This window comes from Mobula hypostoma, chromosome 6 (genome assembly GCF_963921235.1).
Source record: "Mobula hypostoma chromosome 6, sMobHyp1.1, whole genome shotgun sequence".
Taxonomy (NCBI): Eukaryota; Metazoa; Chordata; class Chondrichthyes; order Myliobatiformes; family Myliobatidae; genus Mobula; species Mobula hypostoma.
The window spans coordinates 7,150,895-7,176,598 of record NC_086102.1 but is presented as its reverse complement, the minus strand read 5'-3'; the positions used below and the strand labels follow the sequence as shown (position 1 = coordinate 7,176,598).

The 25,704-nt window shown below is 47.5% G+C and overlaps 1 protein-coding gene across 9 annotated transcripts in view; it reads left to right on the top strand.

Annotated features, from left to right (window-relative positions):
* Positions 1–25,704, top strand: part of robo1 (roundabout, axon guidance receptor, homolog 1 (Drosophila)) — a 708,427-nt gene that overhangs the window by 329,157 nt on the left and 353,566 nt on the right. Inside the window, exon 1 of one of the 9 annotated variants that reach the window (XM_063050246.1) lies at positions 2,170–3,012. The exons of the other annotated variants lie outside the window; for them this stretch is intronic. Within the exon in view, the coding sequence (XP_062906316.1) occupies positions 2,955–3,012 (58 nt within the window). The 5' untranslated portion in view covers positions 2,170–2,954. Of the gene's footprint in view, positions 1–2,169; positions 3,013–25,704 lie in introns of those variants that run through there. 9 annotated transcript variants of the gene reach the window in all.

The following is a 25,704-nucleotide window of genomic DNA, read 5'->3' as shown; positions in this document are numbered from 1 at the left end:
GTGGTACTGAGGGAGGGTCACACTGTGGGAGAGTCAGTACTGAGGGGGGGGTCACACTGGGGGAGGGGTGGTGCTGAGGGAGTGTCACACTGTGGGAGGGTGGTACTGAGGGAGGGTCACACTGGGGGAGGGGTGTTACTGAAGGAAGGTCGCACTGTGGGGGGGTGGTGCTGAGGGAGAGTCACACTGTGGGACGGTGGTACTGTGGGAGGGTCACACTGTGGGAGAGTCGGTACTGAGGGGGGTCACACTGTGGGAGGGGTGGTACCGAGGGAGGGTCACACTGTGGGAGGGGTGGTACCGAGGGAGGGTCGCACTGGGGGAGGGGTGGTACCGAGGGAGGGTCACACTGGGGGAGGGGTGGTACTGAGGGAGGGTCACACTGGGGGAGGGTCACAGGAAGGGAGGTGAGGCACTGAAGAAAGGGGCAGTACTGACAAGGGTGAACTTTCTCCTAAATTATCCCAGAGGTCTTAACCAAGGGAGTGAATGTGGTGATTTATTTGTTCTCCCTGACTTAGAAAGAGATGGAATGTTTGTGAAGAAAATAAGATGTTAAGTAAAAGGATGAAAATATATCGGTCACATATTGCGGTTTTAAGGACGTTGACGGAGATGAGAGTTTTTCACAACAGTCTGCTGGTGCAGATCACAGACCATTTATCACAGGTTGCGATCTGCATTTATTTGTAATTACACTGACACAGAGAAAAAAATTCACAGCACTGAATGTACTGTTAATGGGGTCTCTGACTGAGGAGACCTCATTAAGCAGGATACAGAAATGTGAGGATAACCATATCTGAGAACAATCTGCCCCCCATTCTTCAAGGTTTGCCTGTTGTTTTAAGATTCAGCACAAGAGATTGACTCCTAGGAAGTATCGTTATGTTTCTGGTCATTACACCACTGGGAAGTTAGTGTGAGACTTGGTTTGGACATGGCCCTTCTGTGTTACCAACATAATTGAATAATGCACCCTGTCTAAATGTAGGTACCTTCAGGAACGTACTGGAGAGAGTCAGTACCTCTGTGACTGTACCTCGGGGAGAGTCGGAACATCAGGGATAGACATTGTTTATTTCTTAAAAAGAGATTTTGTTTATTTTTATTTTCTCTTCCAATATTACATGCATTCACTACCAAGTTCCTGATAATATCTTTTTTACTTTTTGGCATTGTTGCTGTTTTTACTTGTGAACTGAGTGGGTACATTGTGTCATTATGTTGCAGATGGACTTGTGTATGGGTGTGCTAATGGTTTTCTTAGTGTGCAAATATATATGATTGTGAAAGAAGCATGGATTCACATTTAGAGAATGCCTGTGCGAGTGTGAGAGAGAGTGTGTGTGTGTGAAACAGTATTTGTTGAACGAGTGTCAGCAAGGGAATGTTTGTGTTTGTGGAGTGGTGGGTCAAAAGTGAGTGTGGGGTGGGTATAAACAGTGAGTGTGAATCACAAGTGAGTGACAGTGCACGGAATGAGTATGGGTTGGTGTGTGGAGTATAGTGAATAAATGTGGAGTAAGTGTGAGTTTTCTGAGTGAGTGTGTACATATGTGATTGTGTGTGACTATCTGTGTGCGAATAAGTGTATGAAGTGAATGAGTGTATATGTGAGTGTGGTATGAGTAAGTGTGTAATGTGTGAGAGTGTAGTGTGTGACTGTATGCTGTGTTGGTAAATAATCCCGGGGAGAGTTGGTACATCGGGGTGTTGTAAGTGTGTAGTGTGATTGAGTGTGTGTAGAGTGTGTATTGTGAATAAATGAGTATTGGTGTGTTGCGAGTGTGTGTATAGTGTGTTGTGAGGGTGTGTAAGTGAGTGTTAGTGTGCTGTGTGTATGTGAATGTAGTTTGGTGAATGCGCGTGCATGGATTGTGTAAGTCTGTTGTATGTGTGTGAATATGCGAGTGTGTGCAGTAATCTGCAGGAACGCGTAAGTGTGCATTATGAGTGTGTAAAGTTTGTGTGCAGTGTGACGGTGAGTGTGTAAATTGTGAGAGTGACTGCGAGTGTGTAAAGTGTGTGTAGGCTCCGAGCCCGTGCGGCTCCCGGCTCTGCCTCCCGCTGTATTTGAACGCCGCCTCGGATTGGTGCCGGGTCCGAGGGGAGGAACAGGCGGCTCCCCTATTGATCTGCTCCGACCTCAACTCTCCCAGTCGCTCCTCTTGCTACCCGACAGACGGAGGAAAGGGGGTAGACCGGGACCCAAACACCACCCCACCCAGCACCCCCACCTCCCCCAGACGGAAGACAGGAGAAGGGCGAGAAGGAATGGAGTACCCAGAGTCGGCGGAGGGGGAAAAGTTGGTACCAAATGGCGTTTTGTATGTGATCACATACCAGGGATCTTGTTACTAATTATTTATTTCTGACCGACCCAAGACTCGTGTGTCGGGAATTTCAAAGCAAGTTTAACAGCAGCCTAACACACTCACACTCACACACAAACAGCAAAAAACAAATTGAAGCGTCTTGTTGGAGAGATCTGTGCCTCTAAGAATCGCTCCTCACACACAAAACCTACTGCGGATAATGAACCAAATTCTACGGGAACTCGTGTAGAAGTATATTTCCTAGTTTTTCTTAACGCAAAAAAAAGGAAACAACATCCAGGAGACACGACGCCGGGAAGCAGGGACCAGAAAACTAAGGCAGAATGTTTTTTGGACAATAAAGCGCCCGAGGTTAGTTTCACAAGGGAGGACCCACTCCTGAAAATCTCTTCTCCCTTGCTCTCTACTTTTAAAAACCCACCGAAGTTTTATTACGGCACGGAATTCGCATGGAGGGAGAGCCCTTGACCATTAACTATGGCCGGGTATAACGCCGGCTCCAGCAGATTGTAGTCGGCGTGTGTGTGTGCTTTCGGTTCGGGTTGGATCCTAATTCTCTCCAGGACTGCGGAACTCCGTCGGTTTCTCCACAATCTTGCAGCTTCGAGATTTACCATGACCACGCAACTCCTCTGTGTCTCCCTCGCCCTCGGATTACTGTCTCTCAACTCAGGTCTGTCTTCATTTTTATAAATACTTAAAATTTTAGATTCACTCGACAGCAAGAAATGTCAGAAGACGGTAACAAAAGAAAACTAGCCGCAAACTATGTTTAAACTGTGATTTTTTTTTCTCTCTAGTTCAGCTTCTAGTTTTGAATTGGAATCTGTGAGCGTATATTAGTTTATATTTAATGCATTTTATTGTTGCCGGGAATGCTGTTCTCTGCTTGCGATTCAGTGATTAACTTTAGAAAGCAGCCCCTCGCATCCTGAGACAAAAATAATTCAGATTTGCGAGCTTCCGAGCGGCGCATATTATCTGCCCTCTACTTTGGTCGATCGGGGTGGTAATGAAGCGGCTGGTTTATGAATAATAGATCACCTTTAAAAAAAACACCTCATTATTGTGAGTCGCTGCTAGAGTCACGGACTGTAAAACTCCCCTCAGTCTCCTCCCGGGTCTCCACGACCCTCCTTCCTGTGCGAGGAAACTTTGCTGATCCCCCGATCCAGTTCGGTCCGGATGCGTGCGATTTTGGTCCCAGCAGCGAATTAGGGCAACCCCAGACAACAGATTGTGTGTGTGTGTGTGTGTGTGTAAGTGGGGGTGCCCGACTCTCTGTCCACCTTTCTCTGACACACGTTGTTCTCCCTCCATCCTTCCCGTATTGGGCCTGTTTCTCCTCTCTCTTTCTCTCTGTTTGTCATCCTTCCCTACCTCTGTCTCTCCCCCTGCCCCTCTCCATCCCATCTCCATCTCTCTCTCTTTCTCCCACTGTTTCTCACCCTCTTTCCCTGTCCCCCCCTCTCTCCACCACCTCTCTCTCACTGTCTCCTACAACTTCTCTCTCTCTATCCTTTACCATCAATACCTCTGTCCCTGATTCTCGATTTATTTGTGATCCTGTCTTTTCCTCTGATTGTTTTATCTTTCTCTACCAGGATCTTCCTCCTCCCCCCCTCTCTCTCTCCCCCCCCCATGCTGCACTCTTCTCACTGCTACCCTCATTGTCCTTGTGTCTCTCTCTAACTCTCTTTCTTTCTTTCAATCTCTGTCACTTGCTGTCTTTGTTCCCCTCTTTAGTTCTCTTTCAGCCTCTCTCACTCTGCTGTCTTTGTTTCTTTCTCTCTCTTTCTCCCTCCCTCTCTCATTCTGTTACACTACTTACCCTGTACTCTCTCCCTCTTTCTCTCCCACTCTCACTGCTATACTCTGCCTCTCCCTTCAGTGCTCTTTGTCTCCCTCCCTCTCTCCCTCCCTCTCTCCCTCCCTCCCTGTTCCTTTGTCTGTCCCCCTGCATTTGGGAATGTTCCTCCCTCCTTCCTTGCAGAGCGCCTGTCTTTCCCTAGCTCTCCCTCACTAAGTGTTGCTTCCAGACTGATTCCAGTGAGAGAGAGAGATCTCTCTCTCCCTCCCTCTCTCTCCCTCCCTCTCTCTCCCTCCCTCTCTCTCCCTCCCTCTCTCTCCCTCCCTCTCTCTCCCTCCCTCTCTCTCCCTCGCTCTCTCTCCCTCCCTCTCTCTCCCTCCCTCTCTCTCCCTCCCTCTCTCTCCCTCCCTCCCTCTCCCTCCCTCCCTTTCCCTCCCCCTCTCTCCCTCCCCCTCCCTCCCCCTCCCTCCCCCTCCCTCCCCCCTCTCCCTCCCCCTCTCTCCCCCTCTCTCCCCCTCTCTCCCTCCCCCTCCCTCCCCCTCCCTCCCCCTCCCTCCCCCTCCCTCCCCCTCTCTCCCCCTCTCTCTCCCCCTCTCTCTCCCCCCTCTCTCCCCCCCTCTCTCCCCCCTCTCTCTCCCCCCTCTCTCTCCCCCCTCCCTCTCCCCCCTCCCTCTCTCTCCCCTCTCCCCTTCTCCCCCTCTCTCTCTCCCCCGCCTCTCTCTCTCTCTCTCTCCCCCCCGCCCCATTAGAACAGTATAGCACAGGATGGTCCCTTCAGCCCACAATGTTGTGCCGACCCAAATCATTAGAAATTGAATGCAAATTAAAATAATCCCTTCTGCCTACATAATGTCCATATCCTAAACAAGAGAAAATCTGAGCAATACGTACAAAATGCTGGAGGAACTCAGCAGGCCAGGCAGCATCTATGAAAAAGTTTTTTTTTCACTAGATGCTGCCTGGCCTGCTGAGTTCCTCCAGTATTTTGTGTGTGTTGCTTGAATGTCCATATCCTTCCATTTCCCTCACTTTCATGTGCCTATCTAAACATCTCTTAAAAGTCCCGAATGTATCTGCCTCTACCACCACCCCAGGCCCCCAGCATTTTCTGTTTAAAAAATACTTGCCCTCATAGCCCCTCTCACCTTAAATGCCTACCCTGGTATTAAACATCTCAACCCTTGGAAATGGATACCACCTGTCTACTCTATGCCTCTCGTGATCTCTTGCCCGCTGCCCTTTTCACTGTCTGCTGCCCAGATCTGTCCCTGTCTCCACTCACTCATTGCCTCTGTGCATTGGTTCTGTGTCTGGTAACAACCACAACTGCACCATATTTTAGCCCTGTGCCAGGACCTTGCTCCTCTTCCCTCCGGAGACGGCCACACCTCTGGCCTCTCAACACCCTCGATTTCCATTGCTCCACAGCTGGTGTCCCTGCATTCGGCTGCCTGAGCCATAGGCTCAGGAATTCCAGCAATATGAGACCAACAGACATCGGAGCAGAAAAATAGAAACATAGAAAAATAGAAAATAGGTGCAGGAGTAGGCCATTTGGCCCTTCGAGCCTGCACCGCCATTTATTATGATCATGGCTGATCATCCAACTCAGAACCCCGCCCCAGCCTTCCCTCCATACCCCCTGATCCCCATAGCCACAAGGGCCATATCTAACTCCCTCTTAAATATAGCCAATGAACTGGCCTCAACAGTTTCCTGTGGCAGAGAATTCCACAGATTCACCACTCTCTGTGTGAAGAAGTTTTTCCTAATCTCAGTCCTAAAAGGCTTCCCCTCTATCCTCAAACTGTGACCCCTCGTTCTGGACTTCCCCAACATCGGGAACTATCTTCCTGCATCTAGCCTGTCCAATCCCTTTAGGATCTTATACGTTTCAATCAGATCCCCCCTCAATCTTCTAAATTCCAACGAGTACAAGCCCAGTTCATCCAGTCTTTCTTCATATGAAAGACCTGCCATCCCAGGAATCAATCTGGTGAACCTTCTTTGTACTCCCTCTATGGCAAAGATGTCTTTCCTCAGATTAGGGGACCAAAACTGCACACAATACTCCAGGTGTGGTCTCACCAAGGCCTTGTACAACTGCAGTAGTACGTCCCTGCTCCTGTACTCGAATCCTCTCACTATAAATGCCAGCATACCATTCGCCTTTTTCACCGCCTGCTGTACCTGCATGCCCACTTTCAATGACTGGTGTATAATGACACCCAGGTCTCGTTGCACCTCCCCTTTTCCTAATCAGCCACCATTCAGATAATAATCTGTTTTCCTATTTTTGCCACCAAAGTGGATAACTTCACATTTATCCACATTAAATTGCATCTGTCATGAATTTGCCCACTCACCCAACCTATCCAAGTCACCCTGCGTCCTCTTAGCATCCTCCTCACTGCTAACACTGCCACCCAGCTTCGTGTCATCCGCAAACTTGGAGATGCTGCATTTAATTCCCTCATCCAAGTCATTAATATATATTGTAAACAACTGGGGTCCGAGCACTGAGCCTTGCGGTACCCCACTAGTCATCGCCTGCCATTCTGAAAAGGTCCCGTTTATTCCCACTCTTTGCTTCCTGTCTGCTAACCAATTCTCCACCCACACCAATACCTTACCCCCAATACCGTGTGCTTTAAGTTTGCACACTAATTTCCTGTGTGGGACCTTGTCAAAAGCCTTTTGAAAATCCAAATATACCACATCCACTGGTTCTCCCCTATCCACTCTACTAGTTACATCCTCAAAAAATTCTATGAGATTCGTCAGACATGATTTTCCTTTCACAAATCCATGCTGACTTTGTCCGATCATTTCACCGCTTTCCAAATGTGCTGTTATCACATCCTTGATAACTGACTCCAGCAGTTTCCCCACCACCGACGTTAGGCTAACCGGTCTATAATTCCCCGGTTTCTCTCTCCCTCCTTTTTTAAAAAGTGGGGTTACATTAGCCACCCTCCAATCCTCAGGAACTAGTCCAGAATCTAACGAGTTTTGAAAAATTATCACTAATGCATCCACTATTTCTTGGGCTACTTCCTTAAGCACTCTAGGATGCAGACCATCTGGCCCTGGGGATTTATCTGCCTTCAATCCCTTCAATTTACCTAACACCACTTCCCTACTAACTTGTATTTCGCTCAGTTCCTCCATCTCACTGGACCCTCTGTCCCTTACTATTTCTGGAAGATTATTTATGTCCTCCTTAGTGAAGACAGAACCAAAGTAATTATTCAATTGGTCTGCCATGTCCTTGCTCCCCATAATCAATTCACCTGTTTCTGTCTGCAGGGGACCTACATTTGTCTTTACCAGTCTTTTCCTTTTTACATATCTATAAAAGCTTTTACAGTCCGTTTTTATGTTCCCTGCCAGTTTTCTCTCATAATCTTTTTTCCCCTTCCTAATTAAGCCCTTTGTCCTCCTCTGCTGATCTCTGAATTTCTCCCAGTCCTCAGGTGAGCCACTTTCTCTGGCTAATTTGTATGCTTCTTCTTTGGAATTGATGCTATCCCTAATTTCTCTTGTCAGCCACGGATGCACTACCTTCCTTGATTTATTCTTTTGCCAAACTGGGATGAACAATTGTTGTAGTTCATCCATGCAATCCTTAAATGCTTGCCATTGCATATCCACCGTCAATCCTTTAAGTGTCATTTGCCAGTCTATCTTAGCTAATTCACGTCTCATACCTTCAAAGTTACCCCTCTTTAAGTTCAGAACCTTTGTTTCTGAATTAACTATGTCACTCTCCATCTTAATGAAGAATTCCACCATATTATGGTCACTCTTACCCAAGGGGCCTCTCACGACAAGATCACTAATTAACCCTTCCTCATTGCTCAAAACCCAGTCCAGAATAGCCTGCTCTCTAGTTGGTTCCTCGACATGTTGGTTCAAAAAACCATCCCGCATACATTCCAAGAAATCCTCTTCCTCAGCACCTTTACCAATTTGGTTCACCCAGTCTACATGTAGATTGAAGTCACCCATTATAACTGCTGTTCCTTTATTGCACACATTTCTAATTTCCTGTTTAGTACCATCTCCGACCTCACTACTACTGTTAGGTGGCCTGTACACAACTCCCACCAGCGTCTTCTGCCCCTTAGTGTTACGCAGCTCTACCCATATCGATTCCACATCTTCCCGGCTTATGTCTTTCCTTTCTATTGCGTTAATCTCTTCTTTAACCAGCAATGCCACCCCACCTCCCCTTCCTTCACGTCTATCCCTTCTGAATATTGAATATCCCAGAATGAGGCCGCTCGGCCCATCCGGCCTGCCCCACCATTCCATCATCGCTGATTTATTATTGCACTCAGGCCTATTCTCTTGCCTTCTCCCTGTACACTTCTCTAAAACTTTTTATAGCACCCACTACTCTGACCAAACCTTTGCCCCCTTCTGTCTTTCTTATTCTCCAGTGAAGCACCTTGGTATATTTTGTAAGGATTTTATAAACTCTTTTTGTTCTCTCTCTTTTTTTATCTTCTGCTTGTATGTGGCTGTTCTATCTCTATTTCACTGACATCAATCACTCTTTCTATGCTTGTGTCTGTTTGATCATTTTCCCCTCTATTATTATCTCCCAGTTTCTCTGACCACGACCTCTGTGAACCGATGTCAGTGCCTTGGACCTTGTCCTTCACTATTTCTGTTCATCACTGTACAGCCCTGCCACTTTCCCATGCATCTTCTTCTCTCCCATAGTGCTTCTTCCCTCTGTCTCCCTTCCTCATATTTCCCATTCTGGTATCTCTCTTCCTCACTCAGTCTCTCACCCCCCACCTCTTCTCCCTCTCCGTCTTTTCCCCTGCCACTTGGTTTCTCATTCTCTCTCTCTTTTCTCTCAGAAACAGAAATCAAGACTAAAATCACAAATATATGTTGTGAAATTTGTTGATTTGCAGCAGCAGTACAGTGCAATGCATAATAAAAATATAATTAAATTAAATTCTGTAAGTAGTGCCAAAAGAGAGACAAAAATAGTGAGCTGGTGGTGTTGGGTTCAGTGCCCGTTCAGAAGTCTGAGGGCAGAGGGAAAGAGCCAGCTTCTGAAATTTTGAGTGTGTCTCTTCTGGCACCTTGATGGTAACATGTTTCTCTCTTAGCCTCTGTCTTTGTCACCCTTGTGTCTGTCTGCTTGCTTGTCTGTCTGTTTCTCTTTCCCCCCTCTCTTCCCCCTCTCTTCCCCCCCTCTCCCTCTCCCCCCCTCTTCCCCCCTCTTCCCCCTCCCCCCCCTCTTCCCCCCTCTTCCCCCCCTCTTCCCCCCTCTTCCCCCCTCTTCCCCCCTCTTCCCCCCTCTTCCCCCCTCTTCCCCCCTCTTCCCCCCTCTCTCTTCCCCCCTCTTCCCCCCTCTTCCCCCTCTTCCCCCCTCTTCCCCCCTCTTCCCCCCTCTTCCCCCCCCTTCCCCCCTCTTCCCCCCTCTTCCCCCCTCTTCCCCCCTCTTCCCCCCCTCTTCCCCCCCTCTTCCCCCCCTCTTCCCCCCTCTTCCCCCTCTCCCTCTCCCCCCTCTCCCCCCTCTTCCCCCTCTCCCCTCTTCCCCCCTCTTCCCCCCCTCTTCCCCCCTCTTCCCCCTCTTCCCCCTCTTCCCCCTCTCTTCCCCCCTCTCCCCCTCCCCCCTCTTCCCCCTCTTCCCCCCTCTTCCCCCCTCTTCCCCCCTCTTCCCCCCTCTTCCCCCTCTTCCCCCTCTTCCCCCCTCTTCCCCCTCTTCCCCCTCTTCCCCCCTCTTCCCCCCTCTCCCCCCTCTTCCCCCCTCTTCCCCCCTCTTCCCCCCTCTTCCCCCCTCTCTTCCCCCCTCTCTTCCCCCCTCTCTTCCCCCCTCTCTTCCCCCCTCTCTTCCCCCCCTCTTCCCCCCTCTCTTCCCCCCCCTCTTCCCCCCCTCTTCCCCCCCCTCTTCCCCCCTCTCTTCCCCCCCCTCTTCCCCCCCCTCTTCCCCCCCTCTTCCCCCCCCCTTCCCCCCCTCTTCCCCCCCCTCTTCCCCCTCTTCCCCCCCTCTTCCCCCCCTCTTCCCCCCTCTCTTCCCCCCCTCTCTTCCCCCCCTTTAGATGTCGGTGTCACCAGGGCATGACCTTTGACCTGGTCAAACCCTGGCACTTGATCACAGATCTGATACTCTGCTCCATTGTCTATATTTGCAGGTCAATTGAATAATAGGAATTAAAGGAATCAATATGGAATGTGGCACAGAGATAGTAGATCAGCTATGATCTTATCGAATGATGGAGGCACAAGGAGTCAGGCCGAGTATCCTTCTTGCATTGAGAGTATGGTCAGTTCTGTGGAGAATTGACCGGGGCTCTCATGTCTCTCCCAATCCAGTCACTGAGGCCACTCTTATCCTTGATTTTGTGAACTTTTTACCATTCGGATTCTTGCACATGTCCTACCCAGAGTCAGTGCTTGTGGTCAAATTATTTCAAACTTTGTCATTCAAGTGCACATTACAATGATACCACCTGGTGAAATTGTGAGTGTGTGTGTGTGTGTGTGAGTGTGTGTGTGTGTGTGTGTGTGTGTGTGTGTGTGTGTGTGTGTGTGTGTGAGTGTGTGTGTGTGTGTGTGTGAGTGTGTGTTAGAGTGAGTGTGCACATATGGAAGTTTGGTTGATTACCAAGCTTGCCAAAGTGGTTGCAGACGTTTCGGCTCCAATCGAGAAGCCATCGTCAGTGTGCAGTTGAGGGGGTGTGTGTGTGTGTGTATGTATGTATGAGTGACTGGTCAGGTATGTGCACACGAGTAGAACTACCTGATCACTCAGGCAGAAGTTCATTGGCACAGCTGGTGGCAGCACTGAGGAGACATTGTCTCATCAGGAAGACAAATAAAATTCAGTCTCCTTAACCGCAGGAATGTTTCCTACTGTCACCAGATGAACAGGAGGCTCATGTCAGGAATGGGCAGCGGTACGCTTGAGAAATGGCAGGGCAACCAGAGTAGAAATGTAACACTTGCACATTAGCAGTTACTGTTCAGAGGGTAAAACGCATCCAGAGGACAGTGTATCTAACTGTCCCTGCCCTGGGAGTGTGCGATGGGACGGTGTAGAGGGAGCTTCACTCTGTATCTAACTGTCCCTGCCCTGGGAGTGTGTGATGGGACAGTGTAGAGGGAGCTTCACTCTGTATCTAACTGTCCCTGCCCTGGGAGTGTGTGATGGGACAGTGTAGAGGGAGCTTCACTCTGTGTCTAACTGTCCCTGCCCTGGGAGTGTGTGATGGGACAATGTAGAGGGAGCTTCACTCTGTATCTAACTGTCCCTGCCCTGGGAGTGTGTGATGGGACAGTGTAGAGGGAGCTTCACTCTGTATCTAACTGTCCCTGCCCTGGGAGTGTGTGATGGGACAGTGTAGAGGGAGCTTCACTCTGTGTCTAACTGTCCCTGCCCTGGGAGTGTGTGATGGGACAATGTAGAGGGAGCTTCACTCTGTATCTAACTGTCCCTGTCCTGGGAGTGTGTGATGGGACAGTGCAGAGGGAGCTTCACTCTGTGTCTAACTGTCCCTGTCCTGGGAGTGTGTGATGGGACAGTGTAGAGGGAGCTTCACTCTGTATCTAACTGTCCCTGCCCTGGGAGTGTGTGACGGGACAGTGCAGAGGGAGCTTCACGCTGTATCTAACTGTCCCTGTCCTGGGAGTGTGTGACGGGACAGTGTAGATGGAGCTTTGCCCTGAATCTAACCCATGCTGTTCTTATCCTGTGCATATTTAATTCATTATATAATATATAACACTACAAAGTGAGTAAGAAAGCTATCGCTAAGAGTTAAGATGGTGAGAATGGATGCAGTCTGTATGTTGGTAAAAATCTGTCTGTTCCACATGTGGCAGTCCCTGCCTGAAGGACGGATGAAAGCACTTGTGGTTTTCACTAATAACTGAAGTGAAGCGTCAAGTTCAGAAAATAAATGACAGGAAACGTCCAGTCTTGAGAGAACCCCTCAAATTGTTTCAATATTCCTGGAAGTTGCAGCCGAGTTAGAATGTTAAGGGAAGAGAGAGAGCGAGAGAGAGCATGCGGAAGAAGAGAGTCAGAATACAGAGACAGTGGAGAAGAGAGAATAAACAGTTAACATATCAGACCTGGAGTGCATACTGTTGAAGAGTTTCGGACCAAGTGTGACTCTTTCCTTTTCCAGACGCTGCTTGCTGTGGTGAGTTCCTTTAGTGTTTTGTGTATTTCTCTAGATTTCCAGCATTTGCAGAATCTCTGGCAGTTAATCAATGCAACGCACACAAATTAGGAATGGGAAGTGGAATTGAAGTGGGTGGCCACTGGGAGATCCTGCTTTTTCTTGTATTTAATTTTGGAATAAGATGTATTAATTCGCAAAAGAGTTCCACTACCAATAAATAAACCTGAAAAGAAATGAAAATGTATGAATATAAGGTGTTGCTCCTCCATTCTGAGCGTGGCCTCATCATGGCAGTAGAGGACGCCACGGACCAACATGCTAAAATGGGATTGGAGAGTGATTGGCCACCAGGAAAATCCTACTTGTTGCAGATAGAGCGGAGGTGCCTGGCAAAGTGGTCCCCGAAACTACGTCAGGTCCCACCAATGTAGAGGAGTGGGAGCACCAGATACAGTAGATGATCCTGACAGACTCACAGGTGAAGTGTTGCTTCACTTGGAAGGACTGTTTTTGTGCCCAGAGAGGAGGTGAATGGGCAGGTGTAGCACTTGTCCTGCTTGCAGGAATAGGTGCCAGGAGGGAGATGGCGGACAAGGGAATCACAAAGAGTGCAATCATTGCAAAAAGCCGAGAGTGGAGTGGGGGGAAGGTAAAATTGCATTTAGTGGTAGGATCCCATTGAAGATGGGAAGTCGTGCTGGATGTGGAGATTCACGGGGTGGTAGCTAAGGACAAGAGGAACTCTGTCCCTGTTACATGGGGTGAGGGCAGAGGTGTGGAAAATAGAGGAGATGCCGGTGAGGGCAGCATCAATGGTAGAGGAAAGGAAACCCTGTACTTTGCAGATTTCATGAAAATTTCATGACATATGTCCTTGATTTTTAAAAAAACTGATTCCGATGTAGCTGTATTTGGTTCATATCCAAACTTTCCCTATCCATTTACCAGTCCAAGTTTCTTTTAAATGTTGTTTATGCCTTTCACATCCACAGTAAGACATGGTACAGGATTGTGCTATTCAACCCCTCTGATCTGCTCTGCCATTCCATCGTGGCTGATTTATTAAATCCCTCTCAATCCCATTCTCCTGCCTTCTCCCCGTAACCTTTGACACCATTACTCGTCGTTCTTCACTCTAAATATACTCAATGACTTGGCCTCCACAGCCATCAGTGGCAATGAATTCTACAGATTCACCACTTCTGGCTAAAGAATTTCCTCCTCATCTCTGTTCTAAATGGACGTCCCTCTATTCTGAGTTTGTACCGTCTGGTCCGAGACTCTGCCACTATAGGAAACATCCTCTCCACATCCACTCTATCTCGGTCTTTCAGTATCCAATCCGTTTCAATCAGATTTCCCCTCATTCTTCTAAACTCCAGTCAGTTCAGGCCCAGAGTTATCACATGCTCCTCATACATCGGTGTTATCGGGGTTGCATTGTAGTGTTACCAGAAAAGTGCCCTCCATTGTTATTTCTCCTCCTCCTCTCACAGATGATAGGCCACTTGAATCACAGCACTGACCTTGGCAGAGCCACATTTCAGCTCTCCAGATTCCATTAATTGTCCTGAATCAGTCACAGAACACATTATCTGTTATTATTCTTTATCTTGATGTAATTGACCACCCTGACAACTTGTCCATAAAGCGCACACACACACACACACACACACACACACACACACACACACACACACGCACCCTCTCTCTCCCCTCTCTCTCCCCTCTCTCTCCCCTCTCTCTCCCCTCTCTCTCCCCTCTCTCTCCCCTCTCTCCCCCCTCTCTCCCCCTCTCTCCCCTCTCTCTCCCCCTCTCTCGCCCTCTCTCCCCCTCTCTCCCCCTCTCTCCCCCCTCTCCCCCTCTCCCCCCTCTCCCCCCTCTCCCCCCTCTCCCCCCCCCCCTCCTCCCCCCCCCCCCCCCCCCCCCTCCCCCCCTCCCCCCCTCCCCCCCTCTCCCCCCCTCCCCCCTCTCCCCCCCCCTCCCCCTCCCCCCCTCCCCCCCCTCCCCCCCCTCTCCCCCCCCTCTCCCCCCTCTCTCCCCCCTCTCTCCCCCTCTCTCCCCCTCTCTCCCCCCTCTCCCCCTCTCCCCCCTCTCTCCCCCTCTCTCCCCTCTCTCCCCCCTCTCTCCCCCTCCTCCTCCCCCTCTCTCCCCCCCTCTCTCCTCCCCCCCTCTCTCCCCCCCTCTCTCCCCCCTCTCTCCCCCTCTCTCCCCCCTCTCTCCCCCCTCTCTCCCCCCCTCTCTCCCCCCCCTCTCTCTCCCCCTCTCTCTCCCCCCCTCCTCTCCTCCTCTCTCCCCCCTCTCTCTCCCCTCTCTCTCCCTCTCTCCCCTCTCTCTCCCCCCCTCCCCCCTCTCTCTCCCCTCCCTCTCTCCCCCCCCTCTCTCCCCCCCCTCTCTCTCCGCCCCCTCTCTCTTCCCCCCTCCCCCTATCTCTCTCTTATCTCTATTTCAAGCCATTCTCCAGAATGCCCTGGGCCAATATTTATTTCACACTCAGCATATTTAAAACAATCGATCTGATCAGAATCACACTATAGCTTGATCAAATATCACACCTCTTTCATTCATCTGTATTTAATAATCTTCATTCCGGCGATAAATTGGGGAAGGGTAGGTGAGCATCAAGATAGGGAGGGATTAGCAGTGATTAAGCTCTGTTTGGCTTTGCCTTGCTGTGTTAAACCCTTTATCTTTGCTTGAGATTAAAGACAGGGCCAGAGTTGAGAGCAAAACGACATTTATCTCCAAACTCTCTTCCCTTTTCAAAGCCCTTGAACAAGTCATCACCTCCCAGAGTCATGGAGTAACACAGCGCAGAAGCAGACTGTTAGGTGCAACTGGACCAAGGTGCTTCCCTGAGCTAAACTAAAGGGTTTCTGCAGATGCTGGAAACCAGAGCAACACAGACAAAATGCTGGAGGAGCTCAGCGGGTCAGGCACTCCACAGATATTTCTATTCCTATTTATTTGTTTAGGGGTACATCACAGTAACACGCCCTAACAGCCAATAGGCCCACGCTGCCTAGTTACACCCATGTGACCAAATAAAGCACTAACCGGTACGACATTGGGATGTGGGAGGAAACTGGAGCTCCCGGAGGAAACCTACATGGCCACGGCGAGAACGTATGCTACCGATTTCTTCAAGAAAGTGGTGGGAAATGAACCTCGAGTGAACACTGAACCCTGTTGAGTTCCTCCAGCATTTTGAGTGTGTTGCTTTGGATTTCCTCTGTCCTGTGCCAGTCTTACAAGTTGACCCCAGGTGTAGCCCATCTTTCATTCATCTTCTAGATGATGATCCTTCCTCTCTCAGGGACGAGATCCTTAGCATTTCTGTAGGTCTGGGTTTTTACGGGATGCGGTTGCTAGCCCCATGTCCGACGTTCATCCTTTCACAGAAGGGCTTGAGACCATCCATGGTGGAATTCACCTTGTGTGTACCTTATGATTTTCTAATCCTCTAAAAGGTCACTCCTCTGCCTTCTTTATTGTGCCATTATTCATTTGAGAATCTCAGAGTCAGGTTTAACACCACTGGCAAATGTCATGAAACACACATAAAAGTTGCTGGTGAACGCAGCAGGCCAGACAGCATCTCTAGGAAGAGGTACAGTCGACGTTTCGGGCCGAGACCCTTCGTCAGGACTAACTGAACTAATTGAAAGAAATTGAAATTTCAGCATCTGCAGATTTCCTTGTGTTTGTGTTTTCAAATGTCATGAAATTTGTTTTGCGGCAACAAATATATATATTATATATCCCTCTTCCTCTCCCTTTTTGCCCCACACCCTCTATGCCCCACTCCACTGAAGAACCAGTGGATTGTCACAAGTTGTGGGAGATAGCAAATGAAGATTGAAGGTAGAGACCAGAATAAAGGGAGCTGAGACTTGAATGGAATGATTGTGAAGTCCTGTGCGAGTGCTCGTTCAAAATTATTCCCCGACTAACCAGTTCTTAAAAGGCACAGGAATTTATTTGATCCCTGTGTTGTGGTGGGAGCATCGAAATGAGCGCTGGGCGTGTACCACTGCAGGGCCTCTGTGGCTTCCACTGAAGCCGGTGGGAACTGTGGAGAGAATATCCACACTGCATTCCATTTTGACTGTACGAAACTCATTAGCAGCAAGGTGTATGACAACTGAAAACGCTGCTAGAACAGGTTACGAGCACAATTGAGCATTGTGTTCAGTTATGCTCACCTCATTACAGGAAGTATGTGGAAGTTTTAGAGAGGGTGCAGAGGAGATTTACCAGGATGCTGTCTGGTTTAGAGAGCAGGTTTTATAAGGGTAGGTTGAGCGAGTGAAGGTTTTTCTCTTTGGAATGAAGGAGGATGAGTGGTGGCTTGATAAATTATATAAGGTATAAGGTCCAGGGCGGGAGGGCAGCCAGAGGCATTTTCAGTGGCTAATGTCTGAGGCATAATTTTAAGGTAATTGGAGGTACAGTAAGTATAAGGAGTGACACACAGAGAGTGGAACGCCCTGCCGGGGTGGCGATGGAAGAAGGTACATTGGAGACTTTAAGGGATTCCTAGATAGGCACATGGATGATAGAAAAAACAGAGGACTATGTCAGAGGGAATGGTTAAATCTGGAGTTCCCAACCTGGGGTATGTGGACCCCTTGCTTAATGGTATTGGTCCATGGCATAAAAAATGCTGGGAACCCCTGGGTTAGATTGATTTTAGAATAGGTTAAACATCATACTGTGCTGTAGTATTGTATGTATTATGTTTTAACACTAATTTTCTTGGGGGTGGATTGGCGGCATAGTGGTTAGCCTCACGGTGTTGCAGCACCAGAGACCCGGGTTCAATTCTGCTGCTGTCTATAAGGAGTTTGCACGTTCTCCCCATTACTGTGTGGGTTTGCTCTGGGTGCTCCAGTTTCCTCCCTCGTTGCAAAGCCGTACGGATGATGGGCAGCGTGTGCTTGTTGGGCCCAAAGGCCCGTTACTGTGCTGCGTCTGTAAATAATGGCTCCGGCAGCATCTTTAATTTTAATTTAGAAATGTAGCACAGTAACAGGACCTTCCAGCCCAAGAAACCTGCACCACCCATTTACACCGATATGATCAATTAACCTACTAACCCGTACACCACTGGACTTTGGGAGGAAACCAGAGCACCTGGAGGAAACCCATACAGTCACGGGGAGAACGTACAAACCCCTTACAGACAATGGCAGGAATTGATCCCGGGCTGCTAGTGCTGTAAAGCGAAATGCTAACCACAAGCGTACTGTGCCAAACCTGCAGAGGGAAATGGAGAGTCCAGAGTACAGATGAAGGGTCTCGACCTGAATCGTCAACTTCCCACTTCCCTCCACAGATGCTGACTGACCAGCTGAGTTTCTCCAGCTTTTGGAGCAACTGTGGAGAGGTCAGGACCTGAGCACAGAAACTTCAGGTAGAAAGAGTGCTGGAGAAAAATTTACACAGGATACGAATGGCAACTTTCATGCAGAGGGTGGTGTGCATATGGAGGAAGTGGTTGAGAGAGGTACAATAATATTATTTAACGTGCACGATGGGTATCTGCAGGAGTGGGGCAAATAGGGATATAGCCGATTGCAGGAATTTGGGACTAGCTGTGTGAGTACCATGGCAGCATGAACTCATTGGGCCAAAAGGCCTGTACCTGTGCTTTTTTGTTCAATGACTCTAACGCGGAGAGCATTCTAACTGGTTGCATCATCATCTGGTTCGGAGGGGTCATTGTACAGGATCGGAAAGAGCCGCAGAAAGTTGTAAACAGCGATCTCCATCACGGGCATTAGTCTGCCCAGCATCCAGGACACCTTCAAAAGGCAATGCATCCATCATTAAGGACTCCCATCACGCAGAACATGCCCTCCTCTTATTACTACCATCAAGAAGGAAGTATAGGAGCCTGAAGACACACTCAACATTTTAGTAATAAATTCTTCCCCTCCACCATTTAATGTCTAAATGGGCATTGAACACATGAACACTATCTAACTTATTTTTTGCTCTCTTTTTCCACTACTTATTTAATATTTATTTATTTGCTGTTATTTATAGATTTAAAAATATTTATATATTGCATTGTACTACTGCCACAAAACAATAAATTTCATGGAACATGCCAGTGCTATGAAACCTGACTCTGATTCATCTGGAGGTCCCAGTAAGTGTCTTCTGCATTCTCTTTATTGCTGTCGCTATCCATCCTCACTAGTCATGGTGCTGGAAGATGGCCATAGGCCAGAAATGGAGAAACTGGAATTGGAATTGTTTTATTATTGTCACATGTACTGAGATACAGTCAGATGCTTGTCCTCCAGGCCATGCTGTCTTCTCGCTGCTGCCATCAGGAAGCAGCTGCAGGAGTCTCAGGAATCACAACACGGTGTTCAGGAACAGTTATTACCCCTCAACCATCAGGGTCTTGAACCAAAGGGGACAACTTCACTCATCCCAACACTGAACCCACAACTTTTAGACTCACTTTCAAGGAGTCTTCAACTCAATGTTTATTATTTATTTATTATTATGAATTTGTTTTATTTTCTTTTTGTATTGGTATGGTTTATTTTCTTTTTGCAGATTGTTGGTTTGTCTTTGTTGTGTGCAGTTTTTCATTGATTCTATTGTGCTTCTTTGTATTTACTGTAACTGTCCCCAAGAAAATGAATCTCAGGGTTGTGTGTAGTGAAATATGTGTACCTTAATAATATCTTTACTTTGAATTTTGTTCATACAGATCATATCATTACAAAGCAGAACAAGAATAACAGAAGGCAGAATAAAGTGTAACCAGGCAGATGTTTAAGTGCAAGGTCATAGCAAGATAGAATGTGAGGTCAAGAATAGAGAACTATTTAAAATGTCAGAAACTCAAAAGATTCTGCAGATGCTGGAGATCCAGAGCAAAACTCAAAGTGTTGGAGGAACTCAACAGGTGAGGTACATCTGTGGCGGGAATGAGAATGAGAATCAGGCTTAGTTATTATCACCAGCACATGTCGTGAGATTTGTCAACTTAGAGGGAGCAGTACTCTGCAATGCGTGATAACATAGAAAAAATGTAAATCAATTACATCTATATATATGTAACTTAAATAGTTAAATTAAAAATAGTGCGAAAAGAGAAATAATTTTAAAAAGTGAGTTAGTGTTCATGGGTCCATTTAGGAATTGATTGGTAGAGAGGAAGAATAAACAGTCAACGTCTTGGGCCAAGATCTTTCATCAGGACTCAATTAAAGTGTCTTGTGTATTTGATGGTCCCGTAAGAGCAAGGTAGAAACTGCCCTTGAGTTTAGTGGTACGTGCTTTCAGGCTTTTTTTTTGTCTCCTGCCAGATGGAAAAGGGGTGAAGAATGTCCGGGGAGGGAGGGGTCTTTGATTATGCTGGCTGCTTTACTGAGGTAGTGAGAAGTGTAGACAGAGTCCATGAGGGGAGGCTGGTTTCCCCTGTGCTGAGCCATGTCTGCAACGCGCTGCAGTTTCCTGCGGCCTTGGACAAACCAGTTCCCAATCAAGCCATCGCACAGTCCCCTCTACTTTCTTTGAAGTTTATGTAGATTGGCTATTAAAGCCTGAAAAAGTGTTGCCAGTCCATCACAGGCAAAGCCCTCCCCACCATTGAGCCTATCCACAAAGAGTGCTGCCACAAGAAAGGTCCCCCGCCATCCAGGCCATGTTGTCTTCTCGCTGGTACTGAAGCCTCTGGACCCACACCACCAGGATTAGGAACAGTTATTATCCCTCAGCCATCAGGCTCTTGAACTAGCGTGGGTATCTTCACTCACCTCAACTCTGAACTGATTCCACAACTGACAGACTCACTTTCAATGATCATAGAACTCATGTTCTCAGCTTTATTTATTCATTTATTTGTTTGTTTATAAAGTTTGTCTTTTGCATATTGATGGTTTGTCAGTCTTTGCAGTTTTTCATTGATTCTGTTGTATTTTTCCATTCTGCTGTGAATGCCCACAAGAAACAAATCTCATGGTAGCATATTACATGTGCGTTCTTTGGTAATAAATGTACTTTGAAAGTATGCATCCAGGTAGGAACACTGAGATCTTGGTGTTTTGTGGGGCAGAGGCGTTCGCCGAGGCAGGAAAGGATTGAAGCACACTGTGAAATGGGTGAAGCTGTCTTTTGTGTTCGTGTGGATGCTCTGTTGAAGTCCGATGCTGGGTTTGACAGCACAAGAGTTTAAGCTGCATGAGAGGCCTTCTTGAGTCAGAAGTATTGCTGTGGAAATGACTCCTGCACAACCCAGGCCTTGTGTAGTCATTGTGAAGTCAGATCATTGTTTAGTCCAATGCTTAAAGGGTTCTTTGTTACCTTATTAGGAGAAAGGGTGAAGACGCTTATAGGCAAAGCACTGGCAACTGGCCTTTAATTAGTGTTGGTATATATTTTACTTTCCACCAACACATACAGGCCTAGAGTCAGCATGTGAAATGCAGCGACTTTGATTCTGTCGAGGCAGGCACTGACTGCCTTTGTATTTCCCTGAGAGCATTGTGTGTGAAAAATGACCAACCATTTCCTCGGCCTAAACTCCGCTGTCTTCACATTCAAACCCCTTTCAATTGTCTGAAGGGGATTAAAACCATTAATTAGTCTGGTGAGAGAGCATGGGGGGGAGCGAATAGTGAGGTGGGTAGCAGGAGGCCTTGTATTCAGGCATGGAGCTGTGTATGTGAATATAAGAGAGAAAGAGAGAGGCAGCGAGAGACCGAGACAGAGAGGGGGCATAGAGAGGGGGCAGTGAGAGAGAGAGAGGCAGAGAAAATCATGAAGTGAAAAGCCGGGTGACAGTGAGAGATGTGTGTATGAAAGACAGTCAAGAAATGAGAGAGAAAAACAGAGAAAGAAACGATAAGAGGTAGAAAGAGCAAAGGCAGAGATGAAAGAGAGATAAATGGAGGGGGCAGAGAGAGGGGCAGTGAAAGACAAAGGGATGGAGGGCTATGAGACAGATACAAAGGGGTGAGAGGCAGAGAGAGGTAGAATGGTAGAGAGAAAAAGAGGCAGAGAGAGAAAGCTGGGCAGGGAGAGAAAGAATGAGAAAGGCAGGGAAACAAAAAAAAAGAGGCAGATGAGGGAGAAGTCAGATTGGAGGGAAAGTGGGTAGAATATATAAAGAGTGTAATCGAGGATGAGAAACCACAAAAAATGGCAGGAGTGTGTGTGTGTGGAGAGAGAGGGAGAGAGAAGGGGGAGAGGGACAAAGAAAGATACAAAGAGGAAGAGAGAATGGGGAGAGACACAGAGGAAGAGTGTGAGAGAGAAGAGTGGGGGGATTAAGTGTTCTGGAAAGGATGGAGAGAGGAAAGAGGGTGACAGAATATAACAGGAGAGAGAGAATAATAGGGTTATGTAGAAAATCAGGTTGCTAGGCTGAATGTGGAGGGAATCGGAGAGAATGGAATCGCCCTGTGAGCTAACATAATGTGTTGGGCTGAATGGGCTCTTTCTTTGTTATAAAGAAATAGGGCAAGTATGAAAGGAACAAGGTAACAGAGGATAATAAACACGAGATTCTGGAAATCCAGAGCAACACACACAAGATGCAGTATCTATGGAAATGAACAAACTGTCCTTCATTTCCGCAGATGCTGCCTGTCTGCTGAATTTTGTGTGTTGCAAGGTATTGTTTATGGATTGGTAATCGATTTATTATTGTCTCGTGTAGAGTCATAGAACACTGAGGCCCTTTGGCCCATCCAGTCCATGCTGAACTGTAATTCTGCCCACGACTGGGGCATAGCCCTACATACCCCTCTCATTCCTGTACTTATCCAAAGGTCTCATTTGTTTTTTGTGAGTAATTCTCCTCCTCAGTAAAATTCTGACGATGTCATGGGCTATTTCACTTAAGGAGTTGTGACTCTCCTGGGAATTCCCAGGGACTGCTAGAGCCTAGGCTGCTTTCTTTTTTGCAAACTCTCTTTAAGCTACGGAATTGGATGGAGAGGCCCAATAAATGGCCATGTTCTCTTCTCACTACTACCATCGGGAAGGTGGTACAAGAGCCTTGGGTCCCAAAACACAAGGCTGCTGAACCAGCATAGGTAATTTCACTCACCACAATTCTGAACTGATTCTATCTCTACCTATTTAAGAATCCAGGGTGAGTTAAAACCTTCTGATTTGAGAGTTTAGGGTTTATTTATTTAGTGATACAGCGCGGAACAGGCCCTTCCAGCCCAATGAGCCGCGCCGGCCAGCGACACGGCGAATTTAGTGCTAGCCTAAACACAGGAGAATTTACAACGGCACATCTTTGGGCTGTGGGGGAAAGCCATGTGCACTGGGGAAGGAACGTACAAACTTGCTTGCAGAGGACACCGGAATTAAACTCTGACCTCCAGCCATCATAGCATCACGCTAGCCACTACGCTACCATGGCAACCATATTTAGCCATGGATATTGAGGATTGACAACTAATTTAAAAAAGATTAGCACGGTGGCGTTGCGGTTAGTGCAATGCTTTACTGTACCAGCAATCACCAAACGAGGTCAATTCCCTGTCTGTAAAGAGTTTGTTCTCCCCGTGACTGTGAAGGTTTTCTCCGGATCCTCCCACATTCCAAAGACGTATGGGTTAGGATTAGTAACTTGTGGGTGTGCGATGTCGGTGCTGGGCACAAGGCGACCCACCCTTGAGATTTGTTGGCCGTTGACAGAAATGTCACTGTATGTCATAGTCATAGTCATACTTTATTGATCCTGGGGGAAATTGGTTTTCGTTACAGTTGCTCCATAAATAATAAATAGTAATAGAACCATAAATAGTTAAATAGTAATATGTAAATTATGCCAGTAAATTATGAAATAAGTCCAGGACCAGCCTATTGGTTCAGGGTGTCTAACCCTCCAAGGGAGGAGTTGTAAAGTTTGATGGCCACAGGCAGGAATGACTTCCTATGACGCTCTGTGCTGCATCTCGGTGGAATGAGTCTCTGGCTGAATGTACTCCTGTGCCCAACCAGTACATTATGTAGTGGATGGGAGACATTGACCAAGATGGCATGCAACTTGGACAGCATCCTCTTTTCAGACACCACCGTGAGAGAGTCCGGTTCCATCCCCACAATATCACTGGCCTTACGAATGAGTTTGTTGATTCTGTTGGTGTCTGCTACCCTCAGCCTGCTGCTCCAGCACACAACAGCAAACGTGATAGCACTGGCCACCACAGACTCGTAGAACATCCTCAGCATCGTCCGGCAGATGTTAAAGGACCTCAGTCTCCTCAGGAAATAGAGACGGCTCTGACCCTTCTTGTAGACAGCCTCTATGTTACAATGCTTTGATGCACCTGTGACAAATAAAGCTAACCTGTTTCAAAACAAAAGGAGATAGGTGTGACTAGCAGGACAAATCTGTGGGGCTCTTGAGTGCCTTCCTGGGATTGGTCTGTGGACCTAATGATAACCTTACAGCAGGCCAGCAGGGATTTATCCTCTGAGTTCTCGGAGTGTTGGCAGGTAGTGTGTGCATTTGCTGCTGTGGTGTGATACTACATCAGATGAAACGATGCCTCTGGGAGACTGGAGATTCTCCGCTCAACAAGAGAGGTCTCAGAGCTAAATCCTCGGGTAGAATGCCTTTATGTACGTCTCTCAGCAATGCCTTTCACGCTCCATCAGCTCTTTCTCCTTAACTGACAGGCTCCCTGGGATATGCTTTGCGTTGGGTTGCAATGATCCGTCTCCTAAAAGCGGGGCCGAGGATTTAAGTACCTCCCTCATTAAATGGGCCTGTGTAGGGAGTGACGGATGTCAGCTGCACCTTACTCAGGCCTGGAGAAAACTCTCTCAAGCTTAGTCACTCTCTTGTCAATGACAAAAAGGTTTGGCAGGATGGGGGTAGAGTGTACTGGGTTGGGGTGAGGTTACTGGTCAGGAGCAGAGGCCCATGTGAGAGATTAATGAGTGATGGGAAGTACTGGAGCGTGCAGATACTGAAACAGAAAATCCCCGGCCAGTCCTTAAGACTAAGACACAGGGGCAGAATTAGGCCATTCAGCCCAGCAAGTCTGCTCTGCCATTCGTTCATGAATGATTAACTTTCCCTCTCAGCCCCATTCTCCTGCCTTTTTCCTTTGACACCTTTACTAATCAAGAACCTGTCAACCTCCACTTTAAGAATACCAAAATGCTTGACCTCCATAGCCATCCGTGGCACTGAATTCCACAGATTCACCACCCTGAGGCTAAAGAAATTCCTCCTCATCTCCATTCTAAGGCTGAGGCCTATGGTCCTAAACCCGTCCACTATAAGAAGCACCTTCTGCACATCCACTCTATATTTAATAGGTTTCAATGAGAACCCCCCACCTCATTCTTCTAAACTCCACCAAGTACAGTCCCAGAGCCATCAAACAATCATATGTTCACCCTTTTATTCCCAAGATAATTCTCATGATCCTCCTCTGGATCCTCTCCAATGTTAGCACACCCTTTCTTAGATAAAGTGCCCAAAATTGCTTACAGTACTTCCAAGTGCTCTCTAGCCAGTGCCTTATAAATACATCCTTGTTTTTATATTCTATTCCTCTTGAAATGAATGCTAATATCGCATTTCCTTTACTTACCACTGACTCAACCTGCAAGTTAACCTTTACGGAATCCTGCACAATGATTACCAAGTCCCTTTACACTTCAGATGACTGAATTTGCTCCCTGTTTAGAATGTAGTCTACGCCTTTATTTTTTCTACAAAAGATGTGCTGTGCAGAGGTGTAGACTCAATCCTAGAAATTTTATAAAGTCATGTGGCTCACCATGTCCATGCCAATGTAGGACATGGAACATTACAACACATTACAGGCTCTTTGGCCGATGATTTGTGTCAAGCTTTTAACCCACTCTGTGTTCAATCCTGATGAAGGGTCTCACTCAGCCTGAAACGTTGACTGTAAACTCTTTTCCATAGATGCTGCCTGGCCTGCTGAATTCCTCCGGCATTTTGTGTGTGTTGCTTGGATTTCCAGCATCTGTTTGTGATTGGTCGAAGTTCAACCTCACCCTTCCCTCCTACATAGCCCATCATTTTTGGGGTGGGACAGTAACATATTGGTTAGCACAGAACTTTACTGTACCAGCGACCTGGGTTTATTTCGTGCCCCTGCCTTGTACGTTCTTCCCATGACGGTGTAAGTTTCCTCCGGGTGCTCTGGTTTCCTGTCAAAGTCCAAATACGTACTGATGGGTAGGTTAATTAGTCATTGTGTGTCTATATATATACACACATACACACACAAACAACTTTTACGTGTGTGTGTGTATATATATAAAATATAGCCCAAGTCGTCTAGGGAGGCTATTTGGGTGGAATTGGAATTGAGGAATGGGAAAGGTGTAGTAACACTTATAAGGGTATATTATAGACCACCAA